Here is a 27,840-nt window from a genome sequence, read left to right on the forward strand (position 1 = left end):
AGCAAATAAAGCTGTTGAAAGATCAGAGATGAGTGCTGTGTTGGAAGAAGGTGCTGAGGAGGTATTGCTCTTATATTTGGAGACAACTGTGAGGTGCTGAGAAGCTGGAACAGCCTTATGGCACCACCTTTTGTTTCTGTGAGTTGCCCTTTCAGGATCCTGAGTTCCTACACAGCAAAACCAGAGTCCCAAACTCTAGGGAGTTCTACCTCTTCCACTTGCATTAATAATCTGTAACACTGCAAATGCTCTTAGAGAAAATGTATTGGTAACTTGCAAGGACCATAGGTTACTGCTTAATCACTTATAAACATCCAGCTGGTTAAATCATGGAAACTCTGCAATATTGTAATGACTTTTGCTATTAAAAATGAACAAATGGCAGTCAGCCTGTGGCATGATAACTCGTTTCTGGCCCGAGGCAGGATTTCTAGATTGAACCGCAGAGCTGAAGCTGCAGTCAGTCCACGTCGCTGGAGGTTTTAATACATCCCTAGTGGTAGGGGAGGCATTTTGCTTTGAGACACCACTCGGCATCGTTGCTCACACGTGGCTCATTGAGAACCTCTTGACCTGTCCTTGTTGCTTTTCTTGCTGACCATATTTCAGCCATTATGCGCTCCTCTTGCGCGCTGCTGTAATGGGGAAATCATGCTGAAGCACGGCTGAGGCCAGGAATGGTCTCCAAGGAGCGGCTGCTGGCCCCAGGCTAAGACAAACAAACAATCAGAACGGACCATGTCATTAGAGTTGGATGGAGGAAAAACAGGAGGTGAAAGATTGGGGGGGGGGAAATGACAGATATTTTAATATCAAGTTATTCAGTGCTACCAGCAATGGCTTCCTGTGCTGCATTTTTTAATTTAAAAAATGTGTCCTTATCTCACATGTCCATCCATCTCTCTCATAATCTCATGTCTAATCTAAATTCTGATGGTCTTTAGTCCCTTCTGTATATTCTAAGTCCATCTTTCTAGCATTTAATCAAAGTAAATACAAAACTTTGGAGCTCTGGGGGTATAAATTTGTCTCTGGCTTTCAGAGGTCAGGAGTCACATCTGAGAAGAAAGAGGTGAGGGATTGTTTGGTGTTAGCAAAGTGTTGGATCTCTGCGTTTCCCTGGAAGTACCTGATATTAGAGCAGAGATTCTGGGGTAGATGGATCTGGGCCTGACCCTGCCTGGCAATTCTGTTTCCACGCTAATTTTTGTGTTTTCCATATGCAAATAAGATGTTTAGTGCTCTCTTTTGGAAACTGAGCCTGGTTGATGTTAATCCCCTGCCTTGTATTCGAACAGTGTGGGCCAGGGTCCTCATAGTCAGTGATTAAATCTCTGTTCGCTTTAGGGGGACCAAGATCAGTGCGTATAACCCTCATTTTCCTCTCAGGAGTGTGTGACTGCGCACAGGTTTCAGGGTGAGCTTTGGGGAATGTCTGGTCATGTAAATGAACAATTTGTTGCCTCGGTCTTGCCTGTAATTCAGCGTTGAAGACCAGAATGCTTTTGCATAAGACATGCTCTGGACGTTTGATAGCAAGTTGATCTCAGAAACGCATCTCTTTTTCCCTCCTGACAGATTTTGACATCCCATTCTGCGAGAGGTTTGGGAAAGGTGGGACCTTCCCGAGGCAGTACCACCTCTCCCAAAGTCGCAAGGACTACAGTGACGGTAAGAAAATAAGGGAGGGAAGTGCTTGGTCCAGGATCTCGGTGGCCTGTGACAGTGCCTAGGACTGGAGAGACTTGGGAAGGAGAGGTTTCTACTAAAGGGAGAATCACTAAGTAATTTGGGATTTGCTTGCGCATTCTGAAGAGCATCCTCTGTGACACCGCGCAGGTCTGCTCTTGGGACGTGCTGAGCATCAGCAGCATGTATGAAAGTTGGTGCTCAGCTCCTCCTCTGTTTATGCCTTTTGCTTTAATTTAGCCACATGGATGGATGGCATTTCTCATCCCTGGCAACATCAACCTCTCTGTTCCCATAAATCTCTTGCTTTGGAGATGCTGGTTTGTGACCTTTATGGCAGGTTTCTCAGAGCTGTAAGAAATCCCCTAGCAAATGCAGGGCAGCAGTATCCGTGCATGTCTGTCTTTTAAACTGGTGAGCTCTGAGCTTTTGGGACCACTCCATCACCTCCTTGCTGCTCTTTTGGCTGTATGAGACTGCAAGAGGTGGGAGGCAAAACTGAAGAAGAATCAAATTCCCTTGGACAAAAAAAAATTAAAATACTGAGGACGCGCAGACAGCATATTGAACCTTCCAGAATGAACTTCATCTCCCACTGACACCACCCTTGTGAAAGCAGTTTTCACGAGATCTGGCACTGCTTGTGTGGTCATTTGTATTGTGGTCTTAGGAGATGCCAGGGATAATTTGTATGTAAATCCCTGCCTGTTCAGAGTTTAATTGTGATTGACAACCAACAAAACCCCTAATGTAATTAAATTGTTGCAAACCCCTTTGGAAACGTTCTGCATTAGATGTAGTGCCTGCTGTTAACAGCTCTTAAATTGAATTAAAAATGTTCACAGGGCTTTGCTTCAGTTTTGTTAAACTTGTTTTGTTTAATTTGAAGAGGTGCATCACTGGATCTGGGCAGTGACGTGAGAAGGTGGTGATGGGTAGAGCCAAGCTGGTGTGTGTGTGTGTTCTTGTCATAACTCTCCCCCTTTTCTCCTACAGGCCGGAGGACTTTCCCCAGGAGTTTCTTCCCACAGGAGAACCTCTTTCAGCTTGTCCCTTCTAGCCGAACCAAGAGCTTTAATGGGGACAGCAAGCTCAGCACCTTACAGTATGACGAGTACAGGCCCAAATGGTGGAACAATTGTGAAAAAGGTCTGCAGGTCTTCAGCACCTCCCCTACGAAAGCTAGGAACTGTAAGTGAATCAAAGCCACTAATGTCTGAGGTCTCAGTACATCTGAGTCGCGACACAAACTTGAGTTACCGTCATCAGCTAAGCTAACTGCGTGTGAACGCACTCTGATTCCGTCCCCAACACGAGGCATGCTGCGCTAGCTTATATCTCAGTGAGGAAGATTCAATACAACGCTCTGCGTTTTACCTTGGCCTTGACTTGAGGGCGCGTGTGGGAACAGCTGGTGTTCATCACTTGCTGAGTTGCAGAAAGTTGCTTGTGTGTTGGACTGTCAATGCGCTCGCACAGCAGAAGCTTCCAGGAGACTTGGGATGCAGGAGAAAATGGGTCCCGAGGTGTTACAGGCTGCTCTGGTATTGCAAGACTGCTCATGCTATAGAAATTGGTGCGTTCTGGGCCTGTTCAGTGATGGAAATGACTGGTGAGATAGAACTCGATGCTGGTCCCTGCCTGGGTAGCTGCTCAGCCGTGCTGTGCCCTGCTTCCCCTCCTATAGCAGAGCAAAGTTCAATGGTAGCTGAGAAAGCAGTTTCTAGAGGGAAGGACTCTAAAGAAACGTGACTTTTCCGGGACTTGTTTCTACTTTATACTAACTTAGACTGGGAGACATCCCACACACGCACCAGTAGCACTCGTGCGATTAAAACTGGTTTGTTGTGGTGCCCCTGGGAGAGGGTGTCTCGCTGCCTGCCCTGCCGAGCTCACTGTGAGCTTGATGTGCACTCCATAGGGTCAGACGGACCCTGATGCTGAGGTGTCCCTGCTGTGCTCCTCTCTCAGTCTTCTCCTCTCTCCTGTAGCCCTGCAGGCACCTGTGAACTGGAGGCTGGGGAAGCTGCTCGGAAGAGGAGCTTTTGGGGAAGTTTATCTCTGCTACGATGCTGACACTGGCCGGGAGCTGTCAGTGAAGCAGGTGCCTTTCGACCCGGACAGTCAAGAGACGAGTAAAGTAAGTATCAGGGCAGGACTGTATTCCAGAGCGTGTTGGGGGATTGGGGACTGGAGGCTGAGGGTAGAGGTGGCAGAGAGGTCCGTGTCCCACTTGGAAGGCAGTGTGGGGCGACAGTGCGTTGTGTTTGCCCTCTGTGGAGTGGTCCCCAATGGCTTGTGGCACCAGTCAGCATGCTCTGGTGACCACTCTACTTCCAGTTCCTTGGTCTCGTTGGCCCGCTGTGTCTCAGGTATCATCTCCTGAAGGTCTGACTGCTCTTCCTTAGTTTCAGCCTTTTTGCACCACTCACCTTCTCACTCTGGGCGCTGCATTGCTTTGCTGCTGTCTTCATTCACACCTTTCTGAAGAACTCCTTGAGCACAAGTGAAGAAGTGAACCTGTCTCAAAGCCAAACCCTTGTGTATCCCATCTGTCTTTCTCCTTAGCTTTTTCTTAGGGCAGCGCTCCTCATTTCTGAGCCTGCGTCCTTGTGGGCAGCTTTACAGGTGCTATGAAAAGAATACTCAGCATCGAGTAATATTTGGATAATATTCCCAAAGTAACCGTTCCTCTTCATCACGAAGCATGTCTGTTTTGTTTCAGGAGGTGAATGCCTTAGAATGTGAGATTCAGCTGTTGAAGACTCTCCGTCACGACAGGATAGTGCAGTACTACGGATGCTTGCGGGATCCGGAGGAGAAGAAACTGTCTATCTTTGTTGAATACATGCCAGGGGTAAGTGTGGCTCCTGCTAAAGATTGTCCTGAGTGATAGAGAACAGATTTAGACTGCCTTGGAGTTTGGTGAAATTTGGATCTGGAGTTAAACTCTACAGCTGAGCTGCTCTATATCTGATGAGCCAGACCAAAACAGTGGACGCATCCCTAAGGCTTGGGAAAGTGTTGGTTGTGAGTCAGATGTCGTGGTGAAGCCCCTCAACATACACTGGGTGAAATCAAAAGCCCCGAAGGCAGGTTTTAGGTTTGAATCCTGGAGCAGGGTGTGTTCACAGTCTGTAATCTGAACTTGGTGAATGTGGGACATGATCCAGATCTGGCTCCAAACATTGTGGCCTGAGCCCATCCTTAAGTATTTATTACAAATCCCTGCAGGAAAAGCTAATAGTACAACTGTCCACCCACAGCTGTCACCAATTATTTATGGTTTTCAGCACGTGTGTATTAAAAACAGTGTTACTCACTTGTAAGTCTTCTCTTCAGGACAGAACTTCTTGTTGGTAGCGTTATCCTCTTGTGCAGGAGCGGCTTCAGCTTGTGACTTTGCTGATATAGAATAAAATAGCCCTAGGGAAAAAGATCAGGAAGCTTTGAGGGAGTTTAAGCAGGGGCTGCAGAATGTACGCAGAGTAGTCGAACATCTTTCTCCGTTTGTGAGCATGTGAGTTACGTCAGCCATCCAAAGTCATCGGGTGGTATAAACCAGCATAACTCTATTTACATTGCCGGAGGATCTGTTCTGCTACGTCCCGCCTGTCTAGCTGGATTCATTCCCCAGAGTGTGGGAGAAAAGACCCTTGTTTATACAGAGATTTGTAAGGTCAGAAGGGACTATTAAGTCATCTGGTCACAAATAATTTTGATCATTAGTAAACATGCTAGAAGCTCTCCTAACACATGTTGCACGTGAGTTATCAGGTGGACTTCCATGCGTTTGAGTCCCTTCCAAGCCCTGTCCTCCCTCTCTGCCTTGGGGCAAGCATGGACCCAGAGGAGTAAACCCCAGGAGTTTCGGCAGCCCCCTTGCTGCTTATTCTGCAGCATGCCAATGTTTGTTAGCAGCCAGGAAACCAACATTTGATGCTGGGGCAGTGTCCAGCAGCGCTGGAAGTTGAATGTTTGTTTTTTTAATGATAAACCAGAGCTCTGACCAAATACAGATTGACTTTCTTGCTGCAACAAGGGTTCATTTCACAAAAGCAGCTCAGGGCTTTGGTTTCCAATGCCAGTGGAAGTGAATGAGTTCCCAAACCTTGCAGGACAGCAGCTCTGCAATGCTGGGTCTGGCCAAACTTCTGATTTAACACAGCCAGCTTGGCAAAATCTTCACGGGGCCAAGTCTGGGTGCACCATTAGCCTGGCATTCTTATGATTGCCCCTATTAAATAGCTGACTCTCTATTTTTTGTCCTGCCCTGCCCATAAACTATTTTTTTGAATTTATGCTCGGAAAATTAAATGGTCTGTTTGGTCACAGGCCTTGAAGACCCTGTTTCCCCTTCTCGTTTGATGTCTCCCCATCAGGGCGAAGGAGGCAGGATAAGAATTGTTCGGGTTATGGGTGAGGGAACGTACCCTGCATACAAGTTGTACGAGGGGGTAATGTCAGAGCATCTTGGGTTACTTCAGCAGCACTGTGAAAGGGAAAGGAGAGGCCACCACCAGTCTCAAAAGAAGGCCAAAACAGTAGCTGGGCAGAGCAACAGCAGAGGTGGGAGGATGTGGAAAAGCTGATACAGTTTGAGTGACTGACTTGGAGCAGAGCATCCCACAGCTCCCAGAAGAGGAGGGCTATGGCAATCTTGGATCAACCCTGGAGCTGCAGGACAGGCAGAAACAGGATGAGTTTTCCCTCCTGCTCTTCAGCCATCCCGAACGCTGGAGGCAGATCTGGGTGCGACCTCTCTGGTTGAACCCCACATCTGCCTCTGGTTCAACCCTGCTAAACCCCAGCTCTGGCGTAGTGAAGTGAGGGACATCCATTTCCAAGTGGACAGAAAATACAGCTAAAACCAAGGGGGTCGTCTTGCAGACGGTAGATGTCTGCACCCCTGCTTCCTTCCCTCTTTGATCAATAAAATCAAACCAGTAGGAGCTGGCATGCCTGGGCCAGAAACCCAATGCTGGGTGCTTGCGGATTGTCTACCCTGGGTCATCTTGTTGAAGCAGTCCCATGTGGGGCTGATCATGTCCCTCATGAGTCTTCCCGTCTCATGGCAGTGGGTAGTCCTTGTGTGACAAGTTGGGGGGGCAGAGGCTTCACAGAAGACTGACTCACCAGCTTGGCCCTGAAGAACTAGTGGAGTTCTCACTTGAGTCGTAACTCCTCATCAGTTTGGTCCTTCTCCATTAGCCGTTGGTGATGTCCAGCCACTAGAGGGGGAAAAAGATCTGTAGTGTTGGCAGAAGGTAGCACTGATCTGCACCGGAGAACATACCTCTTTCTCCACTGGGATCTGGAACCTTGGGAACAAGTCCTTGCTCCGTTCAGCACTTAGTGGATTTTTATCTTGCTGTTGCCACAGCAGAGTAGCTTTTTTAAGTTGGGAGATAGAGTGGTGAGGAATGTTTAAAAAGTCACTGCAACATGATGCACGTGGTTGTGCTGGTCCTTACGGTGGGTGCATGTTGTTTCTTTGCAACAGGGCTCGATAAAGGACCAGCTAAAAGCGTATGGTGCTCTGACTGAGAACGTCACGCGGAAGTACACCAGGCAGATCCTGCAAGGAGTCTTCTACTTACACAGCAATATGATTGTCCACAGGGACATTAAAGGTGAGTAGATAATACGGAGCGGCTTCTTGCTTGGATTTGTTCAACCCAACCTTCCCCCACCCCAATATAAATTCTTGTGCAAAATGGAGCGCAGGGAATCTGCTATTTAAAGTACTTTTGCCCCTGGCCTTCACCAGTTTGAACCATGACAATCTTGAACAAGCAGCTGAAACCAAAATCCTGTGCTGTCTTCTTGCTGGGGAAGCCCAGATTAAGTACTCTTGAGAGGGATTATTGTTAACTGCCCTTAACGCATCTAAAAACCTGGTCTAACATACCCAAGAATTGAGAAGCCCTGGCGACCAGACGGATCTGTGGCTCTGTTCTGCTGTCTGCACATGGAGAGGATGATCTGTCATCTCCCATTCACTGCTTGCTTTTTGGAAACCTGCTGAGTGAGACTATCAAGGAGAGCCGATGGGTGTCAACCCTTTTGGATGGCCGCTGCCATAGGAGAGAGGGGGTTGTGTAATGCTGAGTCCAGCCCCACCAAGGGTCCCTCATGTCCATGCCTTTGCCTTTCCTGCTCTTCTCGCTGTAGCCACTTCAAGTCAGGTTGCTGCTTCATCTCGTGGCGTTTTTGGTTTTGCTTTTCACCCTTAGGTGCCAATATTTTGAGAGATTCTGCTGGAAATGTGAAACTTGGAGATTTTGGGGCCAGTAAACGCATCCAGACCATCTGCATGTCTGGGACTGGGATTAAGTCTGTCACGGGAACACCGTACTGGATGAGCCCAGAGGTTATCAGTGGAGAGGGCTACGGAAGGAAAGCTGATGTGTGGTAAGGAACACAGTAGAAGCCCCACCGCTGTCGCTGAAATCGAACAATCCCCTTTGGGAAGTTGTAATGGGAGCAACAGGTATAGCTAATAGTTGGAAGACAGAGCAGTGCAAAGGACGGAAAGAGGAGCTGAATGTTGGGATCAACTGTGTGGATATCCAGAGGGAGCATGTTGTAGCTGAAAGTCCCGAAACAGGAGCACCCAAAATCACAGCTTGCTTTTGGAAGCTTTTATATGTGAGGGTCACGTGCAGCTCAACCCTGTTGCTGCTGTTCAATTCTGGAAAGCAGGTTGATAACAAAGTTTTCTAAAAGAGCTATTGAGTTTTGGTGGCCCTGACTTTAGGTTAGCTAAACCCAGCTTAGAGGCTCAAGGGGATCTTGTGTGGCCTCTGAAAATCTCCTGCTGGATGTTTGCATGTGGCTTATGCACAAAGACAACCAAAATCATTGGCTGCTTGTGAATGTTTTGATCTGTGGAGGATGTCAGCTGGTGCCTGAAAGAGTTGGAATAATGCTACTAATCCTCCCAGTAAATGAGGAGGAAGCACTGTCATCGCAGTGTACTCTCCGTTGGGTGCCCAAACAAGCAGGGTCGACAAAAACTAGTCCCTCCAATGGAGCCTGCTTGGGGGAGAAACCTAGGGAGACCTCAGCAGGCAGCCCTGCTCCGGCTGATGGGAGGGTTCAGTTTTTTAGAAGCAACTACGAATGGAGGTGGCAGAGAGGGTCCCTGCTGAGATGAGAACTCCTCGGCAAGCACAGGGAAACCTCTCAGGCTCTTTGCTGCTCATTTAGATGTGCTCCTGCTCAGATGCACATCAGAGATAAGTTGGATGTAGGTGAACGTGTTTCATTCTGGCTCAGTTTCTTGGGGAACTATGTGCGATTGCTGAAATTGTGATGTCTAGACTTGGGCCTTGTTTTCCCTTCAGGGGATGCTCTGATAAAGTCTCTCACATGCTTTTATGAAACTTAATATCTGCCAGTTAACATAGGCAGAAAAGCCACCAACTTTAGGGCAAGGCTTCCAAGTTCACTCCTGCTGGTGGGGCCGGTGTGAACAGTGAGCTTCAGGAGCCACAGGTACTGGAGACGTGTGCCCATCTCTCACGTGGGTTTCTCCCCGCGCAGTCCGTTCCAGGCAGGCGCAATCCTAGAGCCAATTAGATGCACAGCCGCCACGCCAGCCCCTTACCTGCTGTCTCACCCCTGCATGCTTGGCATTGTTGCAGGAGCGTGGCCTGCACCGTGGTGGAGATGTTAACGGAGAAGCCGCCGTGGGCAGAGTTTGAAGCCATGGCAGCTATTTTTAAAATCGCTACCCAGCCGACCAACCCCCAGCTCCCCGACGGCGTCTCAAACTCCTGCCGCAACTTCCTCAAGCAGATCTTTGTGGAGGAGAAGCGGAGGCCGACGGCCGAGGACCTGCTGAGACATCCCTTCGTCAACTGCGGACTCTGAGCCCCCGGCAGCGGGGATGGGGAAACGCCAGCGGGAGAGGGGCGGCCGCCAGACCCGTGGCATTTTGCACTCTGCGGTTCAGACCTCCGCCCTGGGCTGTCCTGGCGGTGGCCCCACAGGTCCCTTCTTGCTTGTCGCCGGCTTGTCACCCGCCACGTTGTTGGATTTCCAAGCTGCGCTCGGGACTGTCCATTTCCCGGACTGTGCGGGTGCTGGCCTAGGACCAAGTAACCTTCTTGCCGCCAGCGACGTCGGGGTCATCCCCCCTCGCCGCGTTCCTTATCTCTTGGGGAAAGTGTGGCAAATGGGATTTGTCCCTCTCCCAGCATGACAGCGATGCTGGCAGCATCCCCAGGAGCAGTGGAAGAATAAGATGCTTGGTGGCGATCACCACCTTTTGCAGAGGAACAGACACAGGGCTTCAGCCAAGCCGGAGGAGATGATCCTCAGACCGCAGAGTCGGGGGGACCTGGGTGTCCCTGTTCACAAGGGGACCGAACCCTCCTGGAGGTCGCGGGACCGGCCAGCGTCTCCAGCGGGGCGGCGTTTAATACTGTTCTGTGCCTTAAGCGGTTACAATCGAGTGATGCTCTGACTCGGCACAAAGCATGGAGTCGGGCTCAGCGATGCAGCAGCTGCGTTGACTTTGCCTTTGCGTGCGCGTGTGTGTGTGTGAGTCTTGGAAAAAGGGGTCTTCTCGGGGCGTGGGAAGTCTCTGCGTGGTACACGCATGGACGGATGCCTGGGACCTCTGCCGCGGGCCATGCAGAGGGGTGTTTAAAAGCTGTGGATGCCCGCAGCGGGCAGGGCTGGGTGCCAGCCAGTTTGTGCTGGGAACCATCAGGGCTCAGGTGGGAGCTGGAGGGGCTTTTGGCGAGGGCAGCTCTCATAGCCAGAGCCCTGCTAACCTGTGCCTGTGCTGCTGTGCCCAGGCTGGAGGGATGCTGCTGCCTTTTGGAAGCAGAGCTGCAGGAGGAGCCCAGTCAGTCTCTGTAAGACCCAAGGAGGTGCCTAAAATTAGGCAGAGAGGGGATCTGGCCTGCCGAGGGGTCGGTGTCTTCTCCTCTATGACTTGCGGGACCAGCCGTGGTGCAGGGAAGGGGGATGTCACCTCCACGGTAGTGGGCAGGGGACCAGCTGCGGGACCATGGAGCCTTAGAACAGGAGAGCGGAGCTGCGTCGGTCGAGGGTGGCTGGAAGCAGATTTCTTCCTGCAGTGTATTTGAAGCTGTAGGAGAAATCAGGGCAGTCAAAAGCACAGTTGGGCTACAACCCTTTTCACCAGTACCACCCTGCTGGAAAACCTGGGCAGGGAGCAAGCACAGAGTCCCTGGAAACTAATTAATTAATTACATCTTGGTTGTTTTGGGCAAATTAATTGTACCATCCCACCTCTCCCCTTCCCTGCTGCATCAGCCATTTCCACCTGGTTCAGCAAAGGTCAAGTGGTTACTGGGGTGTTGCCAACTTCAGGCCAGTGTGCCAAGCACTAGGTTTATGTTAATTTTATTTTTTCAATGAAAATGAACAGTGTTGCTTGGTGTGAAGGGGAAATTGAGAACATGGGGGTCTGTGTGACTTTGCACATCCTTGAATTCTTCTGTGTGGAAGAGCTGGAGCCTTTGTACCACCCGTGCGGCAGTGGGAGCGTTTCCTCGTCCGCGGTTCCAAAAAGAGAAGCAAAAATTAGAGTTATTTCCATTTAAAAAAAATAAACCACTGGTAGCGTTAGGGGAAATTAAAAGAAATAGCTACCCCATTTCCCTAGAAATTTGCCTGCAAAGCTGCAGAGGCCGGTTACTACCCAGGCTTGGCCAGGGCAGTACCGGGGGCTTGTGCCAGTCGACTCGGGCGGTGATGGGCAGCTCTGCTCCGGGGGGGGATAAAGCCATCTCCTTCCGCCGGGGGAATGAAGAATTTTATTCTGTGAATACGACCAAACCCATCAGTCTGTTCAGTAATATGGGATGGATGGGGAAATAAAAAAAAAAATACAAGAAAAAAAAAAATCAGTGTTGGCTGGGAAGGGTTTTGTCAGAAGACGGTAATGAAGTGTGTTTTCACCAAAACTAAAAAAAAAAACAAACCCCAATCCAACAACAAGCCCAAACCCGTGTTCAAGCTGTTTTCTCCTCTGTCATTGATTCTGTTTGGTTTTGCTTTTCTCAGCCCTTCAGTGGTGAGTGGGTGTTTTCCTTCTTTCCAAAGCCTTGAGACCAAATGGGGTTCCTGGCTGCCTCAAAACACTCCCGGGGCCCCAGGTCACCCAAATCCTCCCATGGACGGATGCGGCGCGTGCGTGTGTGTGTGCGCGCGTGTGTGTGCACACGTCTGTGCACACGCGTGCGACTCGCTCCTCAGGTGCCTTTGCCTTTTTTTTTTTTTTTAAAAACCCTTGCAGTGTTCTGATGTACAGAATGAAACTAGGAAAAGAGAATGTAATATTATCCTATGTAAAGTTGTTTTTTTCTGTTGTTTTGTGGTTTGTTTTGTTTGGTTTTTTTAATTTTATTGTATTTTGCCTGTCGCGGGCCCAATGCCTTTCCCTGCGTATCGCATCATCGTCCATTAGCTGGTGAGCAAAGATTTTCTTTGGAGGGGAGGCCGGAGCGGGACCAGCCCATCCCCTGCACCCCAGTAGGCCTGTGCCCAGCGGGTGGGGGCCGGGGCGGCCTGGCGTGTCCCTCCCCGGGCGGCCGGGGGGTGACAAGGCAGCCACGGGGCTGGCGGAGCGGGGCGGGGGGGGTTTACTCGAAATAATGAATCTGTGCTGTTCTCAGACACCCCCCCCCCCCCCGGCTCCGTGTGTCCCTCTGTCCTGGCGTCCTGCTTTCTTCAAATGCTCCAAACACACAGGTTTTTATATTTTAAAAATTTATTTCATTTTAATTTCATTTCTTTTTATTTTGAAATTTCTTTTTTTTCCCCTTTATTTCTTCTTTATTTGCCTTTATTTTCCTTTGCCTTTATTTTTATTTATCAATTTCAGTTTTTTATTCATTTAAAATTTGCTTATTTTAATATTTATTTATTTATTTTAATCACTTTTTGTTTGTTTCACGTCTTTATTTTAATGTTCTATTCCCCTCCACCCGTGGAGCGAAAGCGTGGCTTGAGCCTGGGGGGCGTGGCTTGAGCCTGGGGGGCGTGGCTTGAGCCTGGGGGGCGTGGCTTGAGCCTGGGGGGCGTGGCTTGAGCCTGGGGCGTGGTCATAACGGGTGGGGGCGGGGCCATGCAAATGAGGAGGAGATCCCCGCCGCGTTGCCGCGTTCCCACGTACGGCGGCGGCGGTGACAAGATGGCGGCGGGTCCGGGCGGCGGGGCGGTTCGGCGGGTGCAGCTGGTGTTGGGGCACCTCGCCGGTCCCACCCCGGGTACCGGCACCGGGCTTCGGGCCGCGCCGTGCGGGAGCCGCGCCGGGATCTCGCCGGGGGTCGTCAGCCCCGACGATGTGGTGGTGGTGCACGGGCGGAGGACCGCCATCGGTCGCGCTAAGCGCGGCGGCTTCAAGGTACGGCCTGCGGGGAGCTCCTGCCCGCCTGCTCCGCTCCTGCGGTGCTGCGGGTCCCAGCGGTACTGCGGCCTCCCTGCCCGCCTTCCCCCTCGGGGGCTGAGTCTCCCCAGGGGGCTGGGTCAGACCCCCCTCCCCGGCACTGGGGTCCCTCCAGCACTGCCCCACCGGAGGGGCCGAGCACCCCCACAGGGAGGTGGGGACCCCCCTGCTTGCCTCCCTTCCACACACCCAGGGGGCCGGGCCCCCTGCTCACTGTCCCCCATCCGCTGCCCAGGAACGGTCTAAAAGCCAACATTTTCTGGGGGGGTTTTATGCCGGGGGGTGCATGGCCCTGGTGTGACAGGACCACTGGCATCCCAAAAAAAGCCGGCCAAGGTACCGAGGAGTTTCCTGGCTTAAAAATCCTGGGGTAAGTCTCTACCATGCTGCTTTCACCTGTTGCCGTCAAACAGAGCAACCCCTTAGAAAAGCATCTCCCTTGCCTGCCCGGCTGCTCGGGTACGGACGGTGCTTGGTGTGGACCTGCCACCCTCCTCCTGGAGCCGCCCTTCTCCTTTGGATGGCGAGCACAGGCCTGGGGCTCTGACTGAGGCAAGATCCGGGTGCCAGGGTGGCCCCAAAGGCCCTGCGCTGCTTGCCATCCTTCGAAGCAGGTCTTGTCTCGCCCGTGGTGCTTCCCATCAGCTGAGGGGTCGCCCTTGGTTTGTTCACAAAATGAGTTCAGGGGCTGCACGTGCAGAGTCTTGTGACGTAACTCACCAGAGTCCTTTGGCTTTGGAGGCCCCACAAAGTGTGCTTGCATGAAACCAAGCTAGGTGAGAAAGCGGCACGCGTTACGGTTCTTGAAAGATACCTAGGGTGAAAACCACGCAGAAAAATGCTGCTTTTATAGGAAAATGGCGACCATCGGGAGCTGAGAAGGGGAGTGAGTAAAGCTGTCTAAGCATCGTGCAGTGGTCCTCTGAGGGTGAACTGGTGATGGGGCAGTTTCTGGTGTTCTTTGAGTAGCGGTAATCCCCTCTGCTTTTAGGACACTACACCTGATGAACTGCTGTCTGCCGTTATGACGGCTGTCCTTCAAGATGTCAATCTTCGTCCTGAGGTCCTGGGAGACATCTGTGTGGGTGAGTGACCAACCTCTGTCCAGACTGCAAGCTCTCGCTCTGGGTAGCTTTCTAGCACAGGCTGCTCCCGGTGTCCCATGGGATAAATCCAAGTGTTGTGGGGTTGGAAGGGGTTAGTGTGTAGCGTTAGGTGTATGAAGTCATCGTGTTCTTCGCAACCGTTCTGTCGAGTGGCGGGGCTCTGGTCTGGGTGCTGGATGTTACCAGGCCGTGGTGATGTTAACGTCCCTTTGATGCCTGCAGCAAATAGCGAGGGAAGTACAACCGATTGACTGGACTTGTATCTTTGCACTCAGGAAACGTGCTGCAGCCTGGAGCTGGTGCTTTGATTGCAAGAGTTGCGCAGTTCCTAAGGTAAACCCTCAACGAGATCAAGGTTCTTCCTCCCCTTTTGGGCCCTTGGCTATGGAGCAGCTCTGGGTCAGAGGTTGCGATGAGGCTGGCGCACTCCTAAGAAGTTACAGCAAATCACCTTTTGCCTAGAAATCAGACTTTGATCGAGTGTTTGGAGAACGCTGCTGGTAAGGGACAGGCAGGCAGAGGTCAGGCTGATTAATCTGTTCGTGCAGCCTGTGCTGAATCTCTGAATGGGAGATCTGGTTTTGTGGGCTCCTGGCTGCACCTGCTGCTTCTCTGTGCTGCAAGGCTGTGCTTCTCTGCTCTGTGTGGGCCTGAATCACGGAGTTGTCTCAGGTCTTTCCGTTCATTTCCCAGTGTTGCAGTTGACAGTTCATACCGAGTTGGATCCCAGCTTCCAAATATTTCAGTGAGCGTCTATTGCCAAGTGATGTTTGCTTCTATAAATCAGCGTACAACCACCACTTTGGAGACGTGCAGACACAGCCCACCAGAAATCATGAATATTGCAGAGCTTTTCAGTATTTCTGGCCCGAGTCAGAGCTTGGGAACTAGGCATGTGAGAGGGCCCTGCTTATAGAGGACCTACGAGAAGCTCAACGTGACCCGGCAGTGTGTGCTCACAGCCCAGAAAGCCAACCGTGTCCTGGGCCGCATCAAAAGCAGCGTGACCAGCAGGTCAAGGGAAGGGATTCTGCCACTCCACTCCACTCTCGTGAGACCCCACCTGCAGTACTGCGTCCAGCTCTGGGGTCCTCAGTACAAGACAGACATGGAGCTGTTGGAGTGAGTCCAGAGGAGGCCACAAAGATGATCCAAGAGCTGGAGCACCTCTGCTACCAGGACAGGCTGGGAGAGTTGGGGTTGTTCAGCCTGGAGAAGGCTCCAGGGAAACCTTATAGCACCTTCCAGTACCTAAAGGGGCTACAGGAAAGCTGGAGAGGGGCTGTTTACAAGGGCATGTAGTGATAGGACAAGGGGGACTGGGTTTAAGCTGAAGGAGGGTCGATTTAGATGAGATACTAGAAAGAAATTCTTCCCTGTGAGGGTGGTGAGGCACTGGAAGAGGTTGCCCAGAGAAGCTGTGGCTGCCCCCTCCCTGGCAGTGTTCAAGGCCAGGCTGGATGGGGCTTGGGGCAACCTGGGCTAGTGGAGGGTGTCCCTGCCCATGGCAGGGGGGGTTGGAACTAGATGATCTTTGAGGTCCCTTCCAACCCAAACCATTCTGTGATTGTATGATGTTCTGAAGACAGACCTGTGGGGAAACAGCACTCAGAGCCACTTGCAAACTAAGTGTGGAAATTATGAACTTTGCTTTGTCTTGGTGCAGGGCCAAATAGGTCAACAAATACATAAAGGGATTAGTCTTGAACTCGAGGGTTCAAGTTTAATCGAGTGGCTTAATGCTCTTTTTGGAGGTTCTGTTCATTGTGTGGTTTTCAATACTGAGTTTTTGACCATGATGTCTTATTTTCTAGTGGTATTCCAGAGACGGTGCCATGCTCGAGTGTGAACCGACAGTGCTCCTCTGGGCTACAGGCCATTATCAATATAGCTGGTAAGTGTTATGGGTACTCGGATCAGAGTCAATGCCTGCCCCACCCCAAGTGCTCATTTGTCCTGTCCTCCAATCTCTCTGAGCCATAAAAAATAGTGATAATGTCTTCTGCTGTTAGGAATTTTCAGTGTGGTGTTAGTTGAATCTTTTACATCCTTGAGTGGATGAGTTTACACCTAGAGAACTACCTTGGTTTTCTGAGAATTTCTACCATCACTTCCACGTCAGGCAGCTTCTAGAGGGGTCCCTCCTGTCCTTTCTGGTTGCACATGAGGTCATGGTTAATCTTCAGTCCCATCGGCTCCTTGACCAGGCTCATGTTCTGGCAGGTGGGAGGGTGCAGGAACCTCGGCTGTAGTGAGTGCCTCAGGTGGTCATGAAACTACAGCTGGAATGGAAGTGCTTTTGCTCCTAGTGATAGTAAGAATGTTTATGTGCCGCTGTTACAGGTGGCATCCGAAATGGATCGTATGACATCGGCTTGGCCTGTGGGTAAGAAAGTTTTTTTTATGGTACTTGCTTAGGCTGCCTGAAGGTCCACTCTGTCCTTCTGCAGTATCTCTTGGAATTAAAACCCCTTCCAAACAGATCTGGGTCCCCCCACGAGGAAAGAGATGCTGTCCTTGTTTGAAAAATGGGTGAATAAACTCTAAAATTAGGATCTGGATTTAAGCAGTGGCTGCAGATGCAATTCATGTATTTCTGGAGGCTCCTGAGTGCTTTTGCAGAAGGTAAAGTCATCATCAAGGGTCTGAGGGAGGGTGCTTTAAAATCGCTTAATTCTCATGGAAATGTTGGTCTCGGTGACAAGTCTGCTGGGGTTGCAATAAGCAGCTGAGTATCTCTTACAAGCATGTTTTGTTTGGGTCCTCTGTAGGATACCACTTGTGTGCAGAGCTCTGACAGCTTGAAAGAGCCTGCCATAATTAGCTTTTTAACTAATCTCCAATTAAGTAGTGTCTTAGAAGACTAGCAGCTATCTTTGATAAAGAAATTAATGTCCTCCCTATGCTAATAACTGTTCTGCAAACTCACTGGAGATGTTCTTCTGCAGTGGAAGGGTACGCTGTTCTTTGCTTCAGTCCTAACAGCATAAGAAGTGTTTATTTTTTAGAGGTTTATGTAAATGTTATGTTGGCTTTGGAAAAATACTAGTGACCACATATACATTCACTTCAGAAGAACAAATTAAAAAAAGGTTTTCAGTAATCTTGAGGCTAAAATATTCTCTTTTTCTTTATGTTGGTAACTCTAAGTCTCTCTTGAATTATTACTGTACACGGTCATCCGGTAGCCCTTAGGAAAATATTTATATTTACAACTTCTCAACACCTGGGTGTACCTGGTTGAGCAAGATCTGATGTTGAGAACACAGAGCACCTGGTGTTCACGGGGAATGCTGGTGCCTGAACCTGTGATGCTTTTCTCTCATTCACTTCAACACACTTGTTTCAAGAAGTTGCTTGGCAGTGTCCACCAAAATGATACTCTTGAAGGTACTGAAAGGCCCAAAGGGTTTGGGATCCAGGCTTTGCACCTTTGAGTGTGCAAGCCAGCACGTTTCATTGTGAGAAGGTTTCTGGCCCCTACCCTGCAGGGTCTTCCATGAAGATGTAAAATCCGTGTATTACAAATAGCTGTGTGAGTTGGGTTTATCCCAAGCCATGCTCTTCCCCTGAGTGGACCCGCCCACCCCGTACCTGGAGAGATACCAGATGACAACACAAAATGCAGTAGCTGTAGTTTGCTCTTACTTCAAACCTGATTCTGTACCTTCCTTCAGGGAGCAGATGCAGTTGAAGTCAAGTAATGCAGTGTCCCATATTGGAGTTAGCCTAAATTCCTGATAGCACCTTTTTCTTGCAGAAAAGCCTTGTTTTCTGCTTGTTCTGCATTTTCCAGGAACAGTTTCCTTGTTTACTCTTCATGAGTGTATTTGTGTGGTGCAGAGTAGAATTCAAACCCTCTTCCCATTGTAGGCTTCATGGTCTAGACTGACATTACAAAAGCTTGCTAGTCTTAAGCAATGGCCGTGTATTTATGCAGTAGAATTGGATATGTTCAATCTGTTAACTCATCTGTAGGTCAAAGACTGTGGCCTCCAGGATCCGTGTCTGAAATTCTTTGTGTTGCAAAATACAAATGGCATAACACTCTGGAGTATCTTTGTCATGGTTTCCTTAATACTTTTCTTATTGTACTGCCAGCCAGTTCTTAAGCCGTAACGGGTGTTTTTATGGATGTTGACAATCTCACTGGAACCTCCAGCCCCTTGGACCTTAGGTTCCTCGTTATGTTTGAGGACAACAGTGCTGGAATCATTACCGATTCCTTCCTAGCTTTGGAAGCGTGAGAAATTAACTGTTGACATTGCTATCCTGTTCTTAGTGAAACAAGGACCAATTTAATCTAGCAATCTGTTTTCATTTTGTGGTAATTCTTACATTGATGATTGAAGAGCTTTTGCCTCAGCCAGTTATTAATTATTAGCTGCATTTCTGTAGGATGATAGGAAAGCGTCTTGTCAATATATTGAGTTTTGATCAGCCTTAATTGAGCAATTACCACAAAATTAGTATGAAAGCACTGGTAGCAAATTCCAATTTTTCTTGTGTTTAGTGTGGAAACGATGTCCCTCAGAAATGCAAATAACCCTGGTGATATCAGTTCCAGTATGATGGAGAACAGCAAAGCTCGAGATTGCCTTATTCCTATGGGGTAAGTGTTTCCCCTCCCCAAAGTTTAAGGGTTTTCCAGATGGTCTGTCTCCTCAGTGCTCCGATGGGTGGATTTGAACCTTCTTTTGGTTGTGGATTTGATTCAGGATCAAGCAGTTCTAGGTTGAGAAGGCAGCAGCTAGCTTTGAGACTGAAACTGCTGCTTGTACCTTCTCTTGTCTTGGTAGAAGCCAACTGCAGGTCCACTAGATGAGTTGTTGGGTTAATTCTGTGATGTTGTTTTCCCCAGAATAACCTCAGAAAATGTGGCAGAGAAGTTTGGAGTTTCCCGAAAGAAGCAAGATGCCTTTGCCTTGGCTTCCCAGCAAAAGTAAATGTTTTTGGTTTTTTTTTTCCTTTTTCTTTTACACCTTTTAGTTAAGGAATAAATACAGATGGAAAATGCATTGCTACTTCCCAAAAGTGGTTAAGTGCAGCCTTTGTGTTGCCTTCCAAAGCTTAATAGTAAAGAAGCTCGAGATGGTCAGAGCGAAGATCGGTGCATATTCTGGTTGTGTGGTGAGGAAACCTCGATCCAGAGCTGTACAGGGCATTAGTAGGACTGTCTTTAGTAGGACTAATCTTGCACAAGTATTGCCAGGTGCGCGAGCCTTGAGCAGTGAGCTCAAGGCACCCAAAGGATACAAACCTCTGTGAGGTTTCTGAAACGAGCGTACAGTGCAGTATTTCATTGTGGCTTTGGCTCAGTATCATTTGAAACCGAACGTGGGAGCGGCAGCAGAAAGAACCTTTCTGAAGAGGGAACATTTAAATGTACCTGTTTCTAGAGAACTGCCGAGCTTATGAGAAGAGTGGCTTGTCTTTGCTGCAGGTGTTTGGCTCCAAGTGAGTCCAGTTCTACCTCTAATAACCTTCCTCGTAGGTTCCGTCACCGCCAAAGTAAACTGACCCCTGGAATCCCCGGGGCTGTACTGGTGTCCAGTGGCAGATGGTATTACAGTTGGTGCCGTCAAAGAGTTAAACCAACTTTCAGAGCTCTGTTTAAGCATCGCCCCGGTCCAATTATTTATCTAATACAGGAAGCCACTGCACAGGCCAGTTAACCTTTAAATTCTGGCCCTGCTTCTAGGGAACTTGGCATGCCAGCCTTTCTCACTGACATTGAAGTGATAATGCAAAAGGGTATGTGAACGCGATCCTCGCCTCACATGAGGAAAGGGGTGATTTTTCTGGCCTCGGTCTCAGGATGTCTGCGGAGTTACTGATCTGTCTTTCAGTGCCTTGCCCAAAACTCTCCCTTACCTGGGAGTATTAAATACTTTCATTTTATTGGTAAAAGTATAAGGTGATGAGGGGGTGAAACAAGCTTTCAGTCTCCAATTTGTATTCCCTGTGAAGGGTGCTCTGCTGCTGGAAGGTAAATCTTCTGTATCAGCTCTACTGTGGAGGCTTTTAAATACCTTGTTGATATGAAAGATTAAAAATGTGTGTCCTGAGCTAATTCTAATGTAGCTAATTGTATTCTGCCTACTTATATCAGTCTGGTCGTATCAGTTGCTCCCTCCTGCTGATGCTGCTGTCTCTGGGACCAGACCCTATCTTCACCGCACCTTTACTGCTAAATTAAGTGATACCCTTTGATGTAATCACACTGAACAACACAACATAAATTGCAGTCATTTTGGGTTGAAAAGTTACGGTTAAATGCCAGAGGATTTTACCTGAAGTCTGTGGTCTGAAGCTCAGCTTGTCTTTAGTAGGACAAAACAAGGAATGGGTGAAACTTTAGCTATTCCTTAACTTGTCAGAAATTATTAGCATTATGTGAGGTTTAGCCTGTTTAAACTTGTCCTGTTTAAACTCAAGAATTGGTATCTGAATGTCAGGATTCATTGTTTTCTTACAGTTGTGATGTGACTGTACCACTGGAAACGTACGACTTCATGTTGTGGGCTGGTGGTGATCAGTCAGTCACAAAGGTGTGGAGGGAAACAGACGGGGATCTTGCTCAGAAGCGTGTGATCCTGTGAGCTGGGTTTAGGGTGAAATGCCCATAATGTTAGTGATATATTTTCCATGACATAGAGGTAAAAAGTTGTCTTCCCATGAAAGGAAATAAGGATTCACCTGTCATCTTGTCCACTACTCGGCAATGATGTACGTGTGTACCTTGTCACACCTTAGTTCATTCTATTACTAACTGGTCTCCTTGACATTAGTTCTCTTGCAAATCACGTCCAGAATATTTTAACCTTTCGTACTCTTCTTTAACAGAGCAGCAAAAGCTCAGCAGATGGGACTGTTTAAAACTGAGATCGTTCCAGTGAAGACCACTGTTGTAGATAATCAGGGCAACTGCAAAACGATCACTGTGCACCAAGATGAAGGGATTAGGCCGTCCACGACCCTGGAAGGCTTGGCAAAGCTGAAGCCTGCCTTCAAAGAGGATGGTAGCACTACAGCAGGTCAGCCCTGTTGTTAAATTTGTGTTGTTCCTGTCCTTTACCTGCCTTGTAATGGAACATGCTTAGGCAAAAAAGGTGTTAAGAGATCTCTCCCAACAGGTAATGCCAGCCAGGTCAGTGATGGAGCAGCTGCTGTTCTCCTGGCAAAACGCTCAAAAGCAGCACAGCTGGGACTCCCAGTCCTGGGCGTGCTCAGGTCCTTTGCTGTGGTCGGAGTCCCACCTGACATCATGGGCATCGGACCAGCCTACGCAATCCCCGTAGCTGTGGAGAAGGCGGGTAAGAACCGCTCATTGTTCATACAGCTTTTGGCACAAGGCAAATCAGACTCTGTGGCCTCAAAGTTGAGATTATATTATTCTAGCATGTGCAGCTATCAGCCATAGGAACAGTGAACTTGAATTCAGAAGCTTAAGAGACCCTTACCATGCTCATCAGGTTAAACAGTTTTTTACAGCTGATGATCCTTGTTGTGTGCCCCCATCATTGCTACGGTCGCACGCCCACCTATGGTTTTATCTTTCAGTCCCTAAATACTATTCAATCTTTAATCCTTCTGCAAAGAAATCACATTTAATCTAAGAAAAGTTGGCAAACTCAGTATGCCAAACAATACCATGGACTGTGACGTTTTGTGGTCTTTAGACATTGTTACACATAAACACACGTACAAGTGTAGACACCCCACAGGGAGCTGAGGTCCCCTCTTATTGTTGTTAATGGAGCAGAACTAGAATTCATAAAGGGAAGCTGTGAGTGAATTATTCTCTTTGATGTAGTCATAAGGCAAAAATACCTCCTTTTAAATCCTGACTTTTCTGAACCGTAGGTCTGACTCTGAATGACATTGATATATATGAAATTAATGAAGCCTTTGCAAGCCAGGTGAGTGATGGTTACGTTTGAGTTGCTATGTTGCTTGGTAGTCGAGTGTATTTCAGCTTGGTTTGCAAATTAAGATTTGATTTTCCACATATTGCATCTTCAGCCAAATGTTAATAACATGCACAGACCATTTTCCCTTTCCTTCAAATAAAAAGAAGCAGGGCATTGCTTATATAGCTTAATACTTAAAAAAAATCAGACAAATATGTCAGTGAACAAGGATGTAATCTTTACTATCATATCCTCGTACCAACTTGCACAATTTCTGTTTCACAAGGGCTGTTACTTGTTACCACCTTGTGTCGGTGTGAATGTGTTGCACTCTCGAATTTGGAGTTTCTTAATGAAAGGTAGAAACTTTAGTGGCTTCCACAAATCTATGGCATGCTTGTCAGACAGTGTGTCGGCTCGCTTTGAGATGAAGTCAGTAGGCTCGGCTCACTCTGTGTGCTTCGGATTTGTAATGTAGTTCCATTCCTTTCCACCGGGAAAGATGGTCTTGCTGGAGTCAAGGCCTCTTAAGTACTGTTTAATACTGCACAGCTGACACAATGATGTGGAGTTTGTGTAATGACAAACATAGTTTGAGCTAATTCATTTTAAGCACAAATCTCTTGAAGCCCCTAGGATGGTTTGCTGTCCCTCTTCATATATGTTCAATATCACCAGTCCTCTTAGCTCTCTGTTGCAGGAGAGCTGAGAGCTAGTGGAGGTGAGAGCATCTCCATGAAACAGTTTCCTCCGTCTTTCTAGGCTGTGTACTGTGTTGAAAAGCTGGGCATTCCCATGGAGAAGGTCAACCCCCTGGGAGGAGCAATAGCACTGGGGCACCCACTGGGCTGTACTGGTGCGCGTCAAGTTGTCACTTTGCTCAATGAATTGAAGCGCAGAGGGAAGAGGTGAGCACTGAGGAACAGAGTTAGCCTTATGCCTTACGTATGTGCTGGTAACTTAGGCTCAGAAGTAACCATCAGTTTGGGTTAAGCTTTCTCCATCCCTTTGATAGCTTTGACCATGAATTCCTGATGGCTCTCCTCACGGAGGGCTGTGTCATGTCTCGCTGCATGTGAATGCAGAGTCTCTCCCGGTCCGTGGAGGTGCAGGGCCCTGGAGTAGACATTGCTACTGCGCAGCATTAGCACAGCAAGTCAGCGGTCAGGGCTGGTGGGGCTGTGTCAGGCTCTGTGATGGTTCGGTCCCAGGACTCAGGCTTTTCCTGATGTGTGGAAGAAACCTGGTAGCTGCTGCTGGCTGGCTCTGTCCCTGCTCCCTTTGGGGCTAGCACATATGGTGTCCTGGGCCACACCTTTGGGTGAGCTGTGCCCTGGTGACAGTGATGGCAAGCTGTTAAATGCCAACAAATTGGGCAAAACCACGAAACTATCTATCTCAAACTGAAGTGGAAGAACTTGCTCTGAAATCAGGTTTTCCACTCTGTTTTTCCACAAATCCTACTGCGCATCATCTGAGTATCCTAATTTACCATGAGTGGTACACACCAAAGCCACATGAGGGGCAGCAGTAGGAGGCAGGAAAGGAAGAGTTTCTTCCTTAACCCATCTGAATCAACGCAGTTCTCCTAGCCTGACCTCACTGCTAGTATGTCTGAGGCAGGTGGCTAAGGAGCTCGCTTCTGGCGCACTGCTCCTGCCGGAAAAGCAGACAGAGAAACCTGTGTCCATGTGCTCTGCAAACAACACCCTGCAAGAACTCTGGGGCACCAGGACCTGTCCCAGAGTTAGAATCTCGTGGTGCCGCAGGAGATAAGTGGGTAGCTCAAGTTTAGTGTATGGTATTCTTTTTTTTTTCTCCCCAGATGATCTAACCCTGATCTGTGTTAATGCCATGTGTTCTTTGGTTTCAGAGCGTATGGTGTTGTATCAATGTGCATTGGAACCGGCATGGGTGCTGCAGCAGTATTTGAGTACCCAGGGAACTAAACTCCAGTGTGCTGATGAAACAACGCAACGGCTAATTCTCTACCTTGTCTAGTAATAGCAAGTGATTTGTGCTGTGAAATCAAGTGGATTCAGGGATTTGTTACTAGATCTATAAATTTTAGGCACAAATTGCGAAGTAAAATAAATCGTACAGATCTACTGAGCAGATGGGAAAATGCAAAACTGGCATTTGCTTCAGAGTTGAAAAGCGCCCTGACATGAGAAGAGAAATTAGTTCAGCTGAAGCTCAACTACAGGCCCTTGTGTGGTGATTGTGAACGAGTGTTTCTAATTTAATCAATCCCTTTACTCTGAATTATCAGAGAGAAGTCGTTCGTGGTACAGGATTTTTGTATGACAAATTGTCTAACAGCATCGCTCAAAACAAAAACATCAGTGCACACGAAAAGGCTTTTCCAGGGTTTTCTTAAAAGATTTCACTATCTTGCAAGAAGTCTACAACAGCTTGTTTTGACAGCGGTGCAAAGACTTCACATCATTTCCTTCACAGCAGTGCCTGTCGTATCCCAGTGCTAAGTTGGCTGTCTCCTCAGTTGTCCCTGTGCCCGAGGATCTGTTTTTGCTTTCTCCTTTTACCCTGCTGCTCTGAAACCTCCAGTGGGGGAGAGCGGAAGGATGAGAGTGTGACTGACACAGGAGGTACCTGAAGAGAAAAGTTCTGCTGAATTGCTAGAAGCCAGGAGTTTGAAAGTGGCTGTTCCATCTCTTACAACATGTTTCTAATTATCAGCTTGTGTAATGCTAACTTAGAGGACAAGCTTATGCTTAATAATATTTACTTACCTAACACAAAACAAATTTCAGCATTACTCTCACTGCAACCACTAGATGAACATCAGGGACATCTCAGCACTTCAGTGCTAACAGAAACGTGTAGTTCATCTTGTAAAGTTCTCCCTTTTCTGTTCTCTCTCTTATGAGCAGGGAGATCACTGAAACTCAGAGCTAATGGCTTGAAAAAGAAATGTACTCATCATCTTTGCCATGTTAGAAAAGTTAAGTTAGTAACGCAGACTGAAGTTCTTTGTCCTGCCTCTTGGTTTTTTGCACTTAATAATACAATTGGGTTCTTGCAATATATTTGTTTTCTTTTTATGATGAGTACTAGTTGAAGGTCATGATTAGTCAGAGCTATTTGATATTTTCACGTTCCTGTGCTCACTCACCCAGCAATCACACGTGCTGTGTTTTAGAGCAAAAATAGGAAATGATTTAGAGGGGGCAGGGAGGCACTAGCACCTTCAGGCGTCCTTTTTTCTCACCAAGGTTCCTGTGTGTGAAGAGAGTTCTCAGTGCAAGTACAAGACTGTTCAAACCAGGCAGAAGGCAGCTGTCCTGCATCTTTTGTTCCCTACCACTGTGGATTGCAGCCCTTCCTCCCCACACACACTGCTACTGACAAAAACCTTTTATATGATGGGAGTGGAAAACTTAACAGGCTCCGAAGTGGGAGTTTTAGTGACCTTTAGCTAAAGTAATACTAAAAACATTTAAAGAGAAGTGTGAGTAAATGGGAGCCATGTGGGGGGAAAGGAAAGGAAGAAGGGTTCCTCCCTCTGTAGCTGAAGGGGATGTTCTCAATACCCAAGCATGATGAAACACACAGGTTGGTGATTTTCCAAGGATTCCAGGGAAAGTTGGCTCTTCCCCTTTCCACATAAGGCACCGAGAAAACAGCCTGGGGAGTGCTGGCCTGTTCACTAATTCTTGCTTTTATTATGTGTTCAATGTCGATTTTAATGTCAAGCAAATAAACAAAAGCTACTTCCTAAGGTAGGAATTGTAATTTGAGGCATACTGGGATATGCAAAGGGTTTTTGCCAACTGTTAACGTAGCTGCTTTGCAATTTAAAACCGATTATTTTGCAGAGCCTGGTAAGCTTATCACAGCAATAAAGGTAATAACAGAGAATGGGATTGTGACTGTTTTCTTCAAAGTTTTTTCCTCTTACAACGTAAAATTTTATTCTGCTAAAATTTCAGTCCATATTAAAACAACTGAAGTAGATGAAAATACAGGCTCAACTGCTGACACATCTGCATCCAACCCATTACCTTGACATGTCCCACATCATCTTGCTTAAATGAAATACAGGTCTTCATACTTTCCATCATATGTTCCTCGTCCCCTGAGGTGTAGCTTGCAGGGCTTCTCTCCCAGCATTCCAGTAATGGTCACAGTAGTTTCATAGGTAATGTCGCTCCTAAAATGCAGAGCAAAAACCCAGTTCAGTTACAGCTAGGTGCAGTTCTGTGTTTAAGATGAGAGTAGTTACTTTGCTGAGGAAAAAGGGCAGAATGGTGCCCTAAGACACAAACTGCTCCTACTCCGGAGCACTGGTCTCTAACATTAGGGTTGAGTCTGCAGGTGGCCAGCTCACTTAGTGTCGTGTCCCACGGCCACGTACAGGATCCAGTCTGTAGCTGTGAACCTCATGCTTGAAAGAAGAATGTGTCTTCCTACTTGTGAAATTCTATTTTAGTTAAATACATAAAATGAAGCTCTGCTGGGGGCTTGTGTTTGGGAGCAAATGCCTGCACTGCCTTGATGTGAAAACTCATCCCTGTGACAGACAAAGCTTCAAATGGAAAAGTTCCTCAACTCCCTGAAGACACGGGGCAGTCAATGGAAGCCAGGTTGTAAATGAACATCAAAAAGCTTACGGCAAGGGTAGTTTTCTCTCTTGTGCTAAGTGGAAGTCGCACAGCATAACTCACCTACAGCTAATACTACCCACTGCTCCTGAGACTCTGCAGCTGAGACTTGCCCGAGACGGCTGTTGTAACGGCCTGAGGCAAGAGCCTGTGCTGCCAGACAACTTTTATTTTTTTCCCTCTCATACAAAATTCCCCTGCAGAAAGACCGCTGAGTTAGGGAGGTGAATTATTAAAATCACCTCATACCTTAGAATTGTTTACTAACGCCATGCTGGGCCTGAGCTCTGCGCTGCTGGGAATTCTTTGTCTGGAGCTGAACAGACAGGCTGGCTGCTGTACAGCAACATCTTTGCTTTCTGGTACTTTCAGGCACGCTAATTAGCGTATCTGCCAGACAAAAAGCAGCACTTCAGGCAGATTCACAAGCACTGCAGAAGGATTTAAGTAGTTGGGAGGTCTCTGGCCCACCACGCTGCACAGAGCAGGGACAGCTTAGAGCAGCTGCTCAGGGCTCCATCCCACTGAGGTTTCAGTGGCCGCAGTGACGGAGAGCTCAAGGCATGTTCCAGGGCCCTAAGTCAGGACAGTCACGCATCACCTGCAGTTCGCTTCTTGAATCTTCCCTGTCAGCAGCGTTCACTGAACTCACTGGGATAGACTTGTCTGTCTTAAACTTTCCGCCACTCTGTGATAACTTCCAAGAAAATAATTTGTAATGGGAGCTGAATTTTCTTCCAGGAGTTGTATCTTCCTAATTAGAGCAAAGAAATCAAAGGCTTTGGGTCATTGCCTCTTCCATGCACAACTAATTTCTAGCCTTGACAAAAGGTTATGATGACCATAAACATAATTAGAACAGTATTATCTGTTTATAGGACAAAGTCATTTTCATCTGCTCTCTTCTGTTTTTTGCTGTCAACTTGCCTGCAGCTCATGTTGTCTCGTGCAGAGAACGTTTGGACTAGAGGAAACAAAAATATATTGTGGTTTTTTTTTTTTTTTCCTTTCTCATGAAACGTCAGCATGACTATTACGTTAAACATTGCAGCAGGCTAAGCGAGGGTAAAACAAAT

At 48.0% G+C, this 27,840-nt stretch overlaps 3 protein-coding genes across 7 annotated transcripts in view; 2 read left to right on the forward strand and 1 right to left on the reverse strand.

The window, feature by feature from the left end:
• Positions 1-11,283, forward strand: part of LOC104632129 (mitogen-activated protein kinase kinase kinase 3) — an 82,593-nt gene extending 71,310 nt beyond the window's left edge. For all 5 annotated transcript variants that reach the window (XM_075746754.1, XM_075746756.1, XM_075746757.1 and 2 more), the window contains 7 exons: positions 1,579-1,671; positions 2,686-2,880; positions 3,681-3,829; positions 4,415-4,546; positions 7,193-7,322; positions 7,926-8,103; positions 9,339-11,283. In XM_075746754.1, the coding sequence (XP_075602869.1) occupies positions 1,579-1,671; positions 2,686-2,880; positions 3,681-3,829; positions 4,415-4,546; positions 7,193-7,322; positions 7,926-8,103; positions 9,339-9,567 (1,106 nt within the window). In that variant the 3' untranslated portion in view covers positions 9,568-11,283. The remainder of the gene's footprint in view (positions 1-1,578; positions 1,672-2,685; positions 2,881-3,680; positions 3,830-4,414; positions 4,547-7,192; positions 7,323-7,925; positions 8,104-9,338) is intronic.
• A 1,553-nt stretch (positions 11,284-12,836) lies between these two features.
• On the forward strand, positions 12,837-26,021 carry ACAA1 (acetyl-CoA acyltransferase 1). Its single transcript, XM_075746764.1, has 12 exons — positions 12,837-13,078; positions 14,112-14,205; positions 14,502-14,559; positions 16,041-16,120; positions 16,570-16,612; positions 18,740-18,838; positions 19,088-19,168; positions 21,073-21,263; positions 21,363-21,542; positions 22,093-22,148; positions 22,902-23,047; positions 24,013-26,021. The coding sequence occupies exons 1-12, from the start codon at positions 12,866-12,868 to the stop codon at positions 24,086-24,088; spliced, it is 1,317 nt and encodes a 438-aa protein (XP_075602879.1). The 5' UTR covers positions 12,837-12,865; the 3' UTR covers positions 24,089-26,021.
• Positions 26,022-26,103: 82 nt separating this feature from the next.
• The window catches only part of DLEC1 (DLEC1 cilia and flagella associated protein), a 41,323-nt gene continuing 39,586 nt past the window's right edge, over positions 26,104-27,840 (reverse strand). Inside the window, exon 38 of the mRNA XM_075746760.1 lies at positions 26,104-26,313. Within this exon, the coding sequence (XP_075602875.1) occupies positions 26,190-26,313 (124 nt within the window). The 3' untranslated portion in view covers positions 26,104-26,189. The remainder of the gene's footprint in view (positions 26,314-27,840) is intronic.

The sequence above is a fragment of the Balearica regulorum genome, chromosome 2 (genome assembly GCF_011004875.1).
Source record: "Balearica regulorum gibbericeps isolate bBalReg1 chromosome 2, bBalReg1.pri, whole genome shotgun sequence".
NCBI lineage: Eukaryota > Metazoa > Chordata > Aves > Gruiformes > Gruidae > Balearica > Balearica regulorum.

Coding starts and splice junctions, on each gene's coding strand:
- ACAA1 (XM_075746764.1), top strand. CDS start 12,866: ATGGCGGCGGGTCCGGGCGGCGGGGCGGTTCGGCGGGTGCAGCTGGTG. Junction 18,839..19,087: donor GATTGCCTTATTCCTATGGG/GTAAGTGTTTCC, acceptor TGTTTTCCCCAG/AATAACCTCAGAAAATGTGG. Junction 21,543..22,092: donor CGTAGCTGTGGAGAAGGCGG/GTAAGAACCGCT, acceptor TCTGAACCGTAG/GTCTGACTCTGAATGACATT.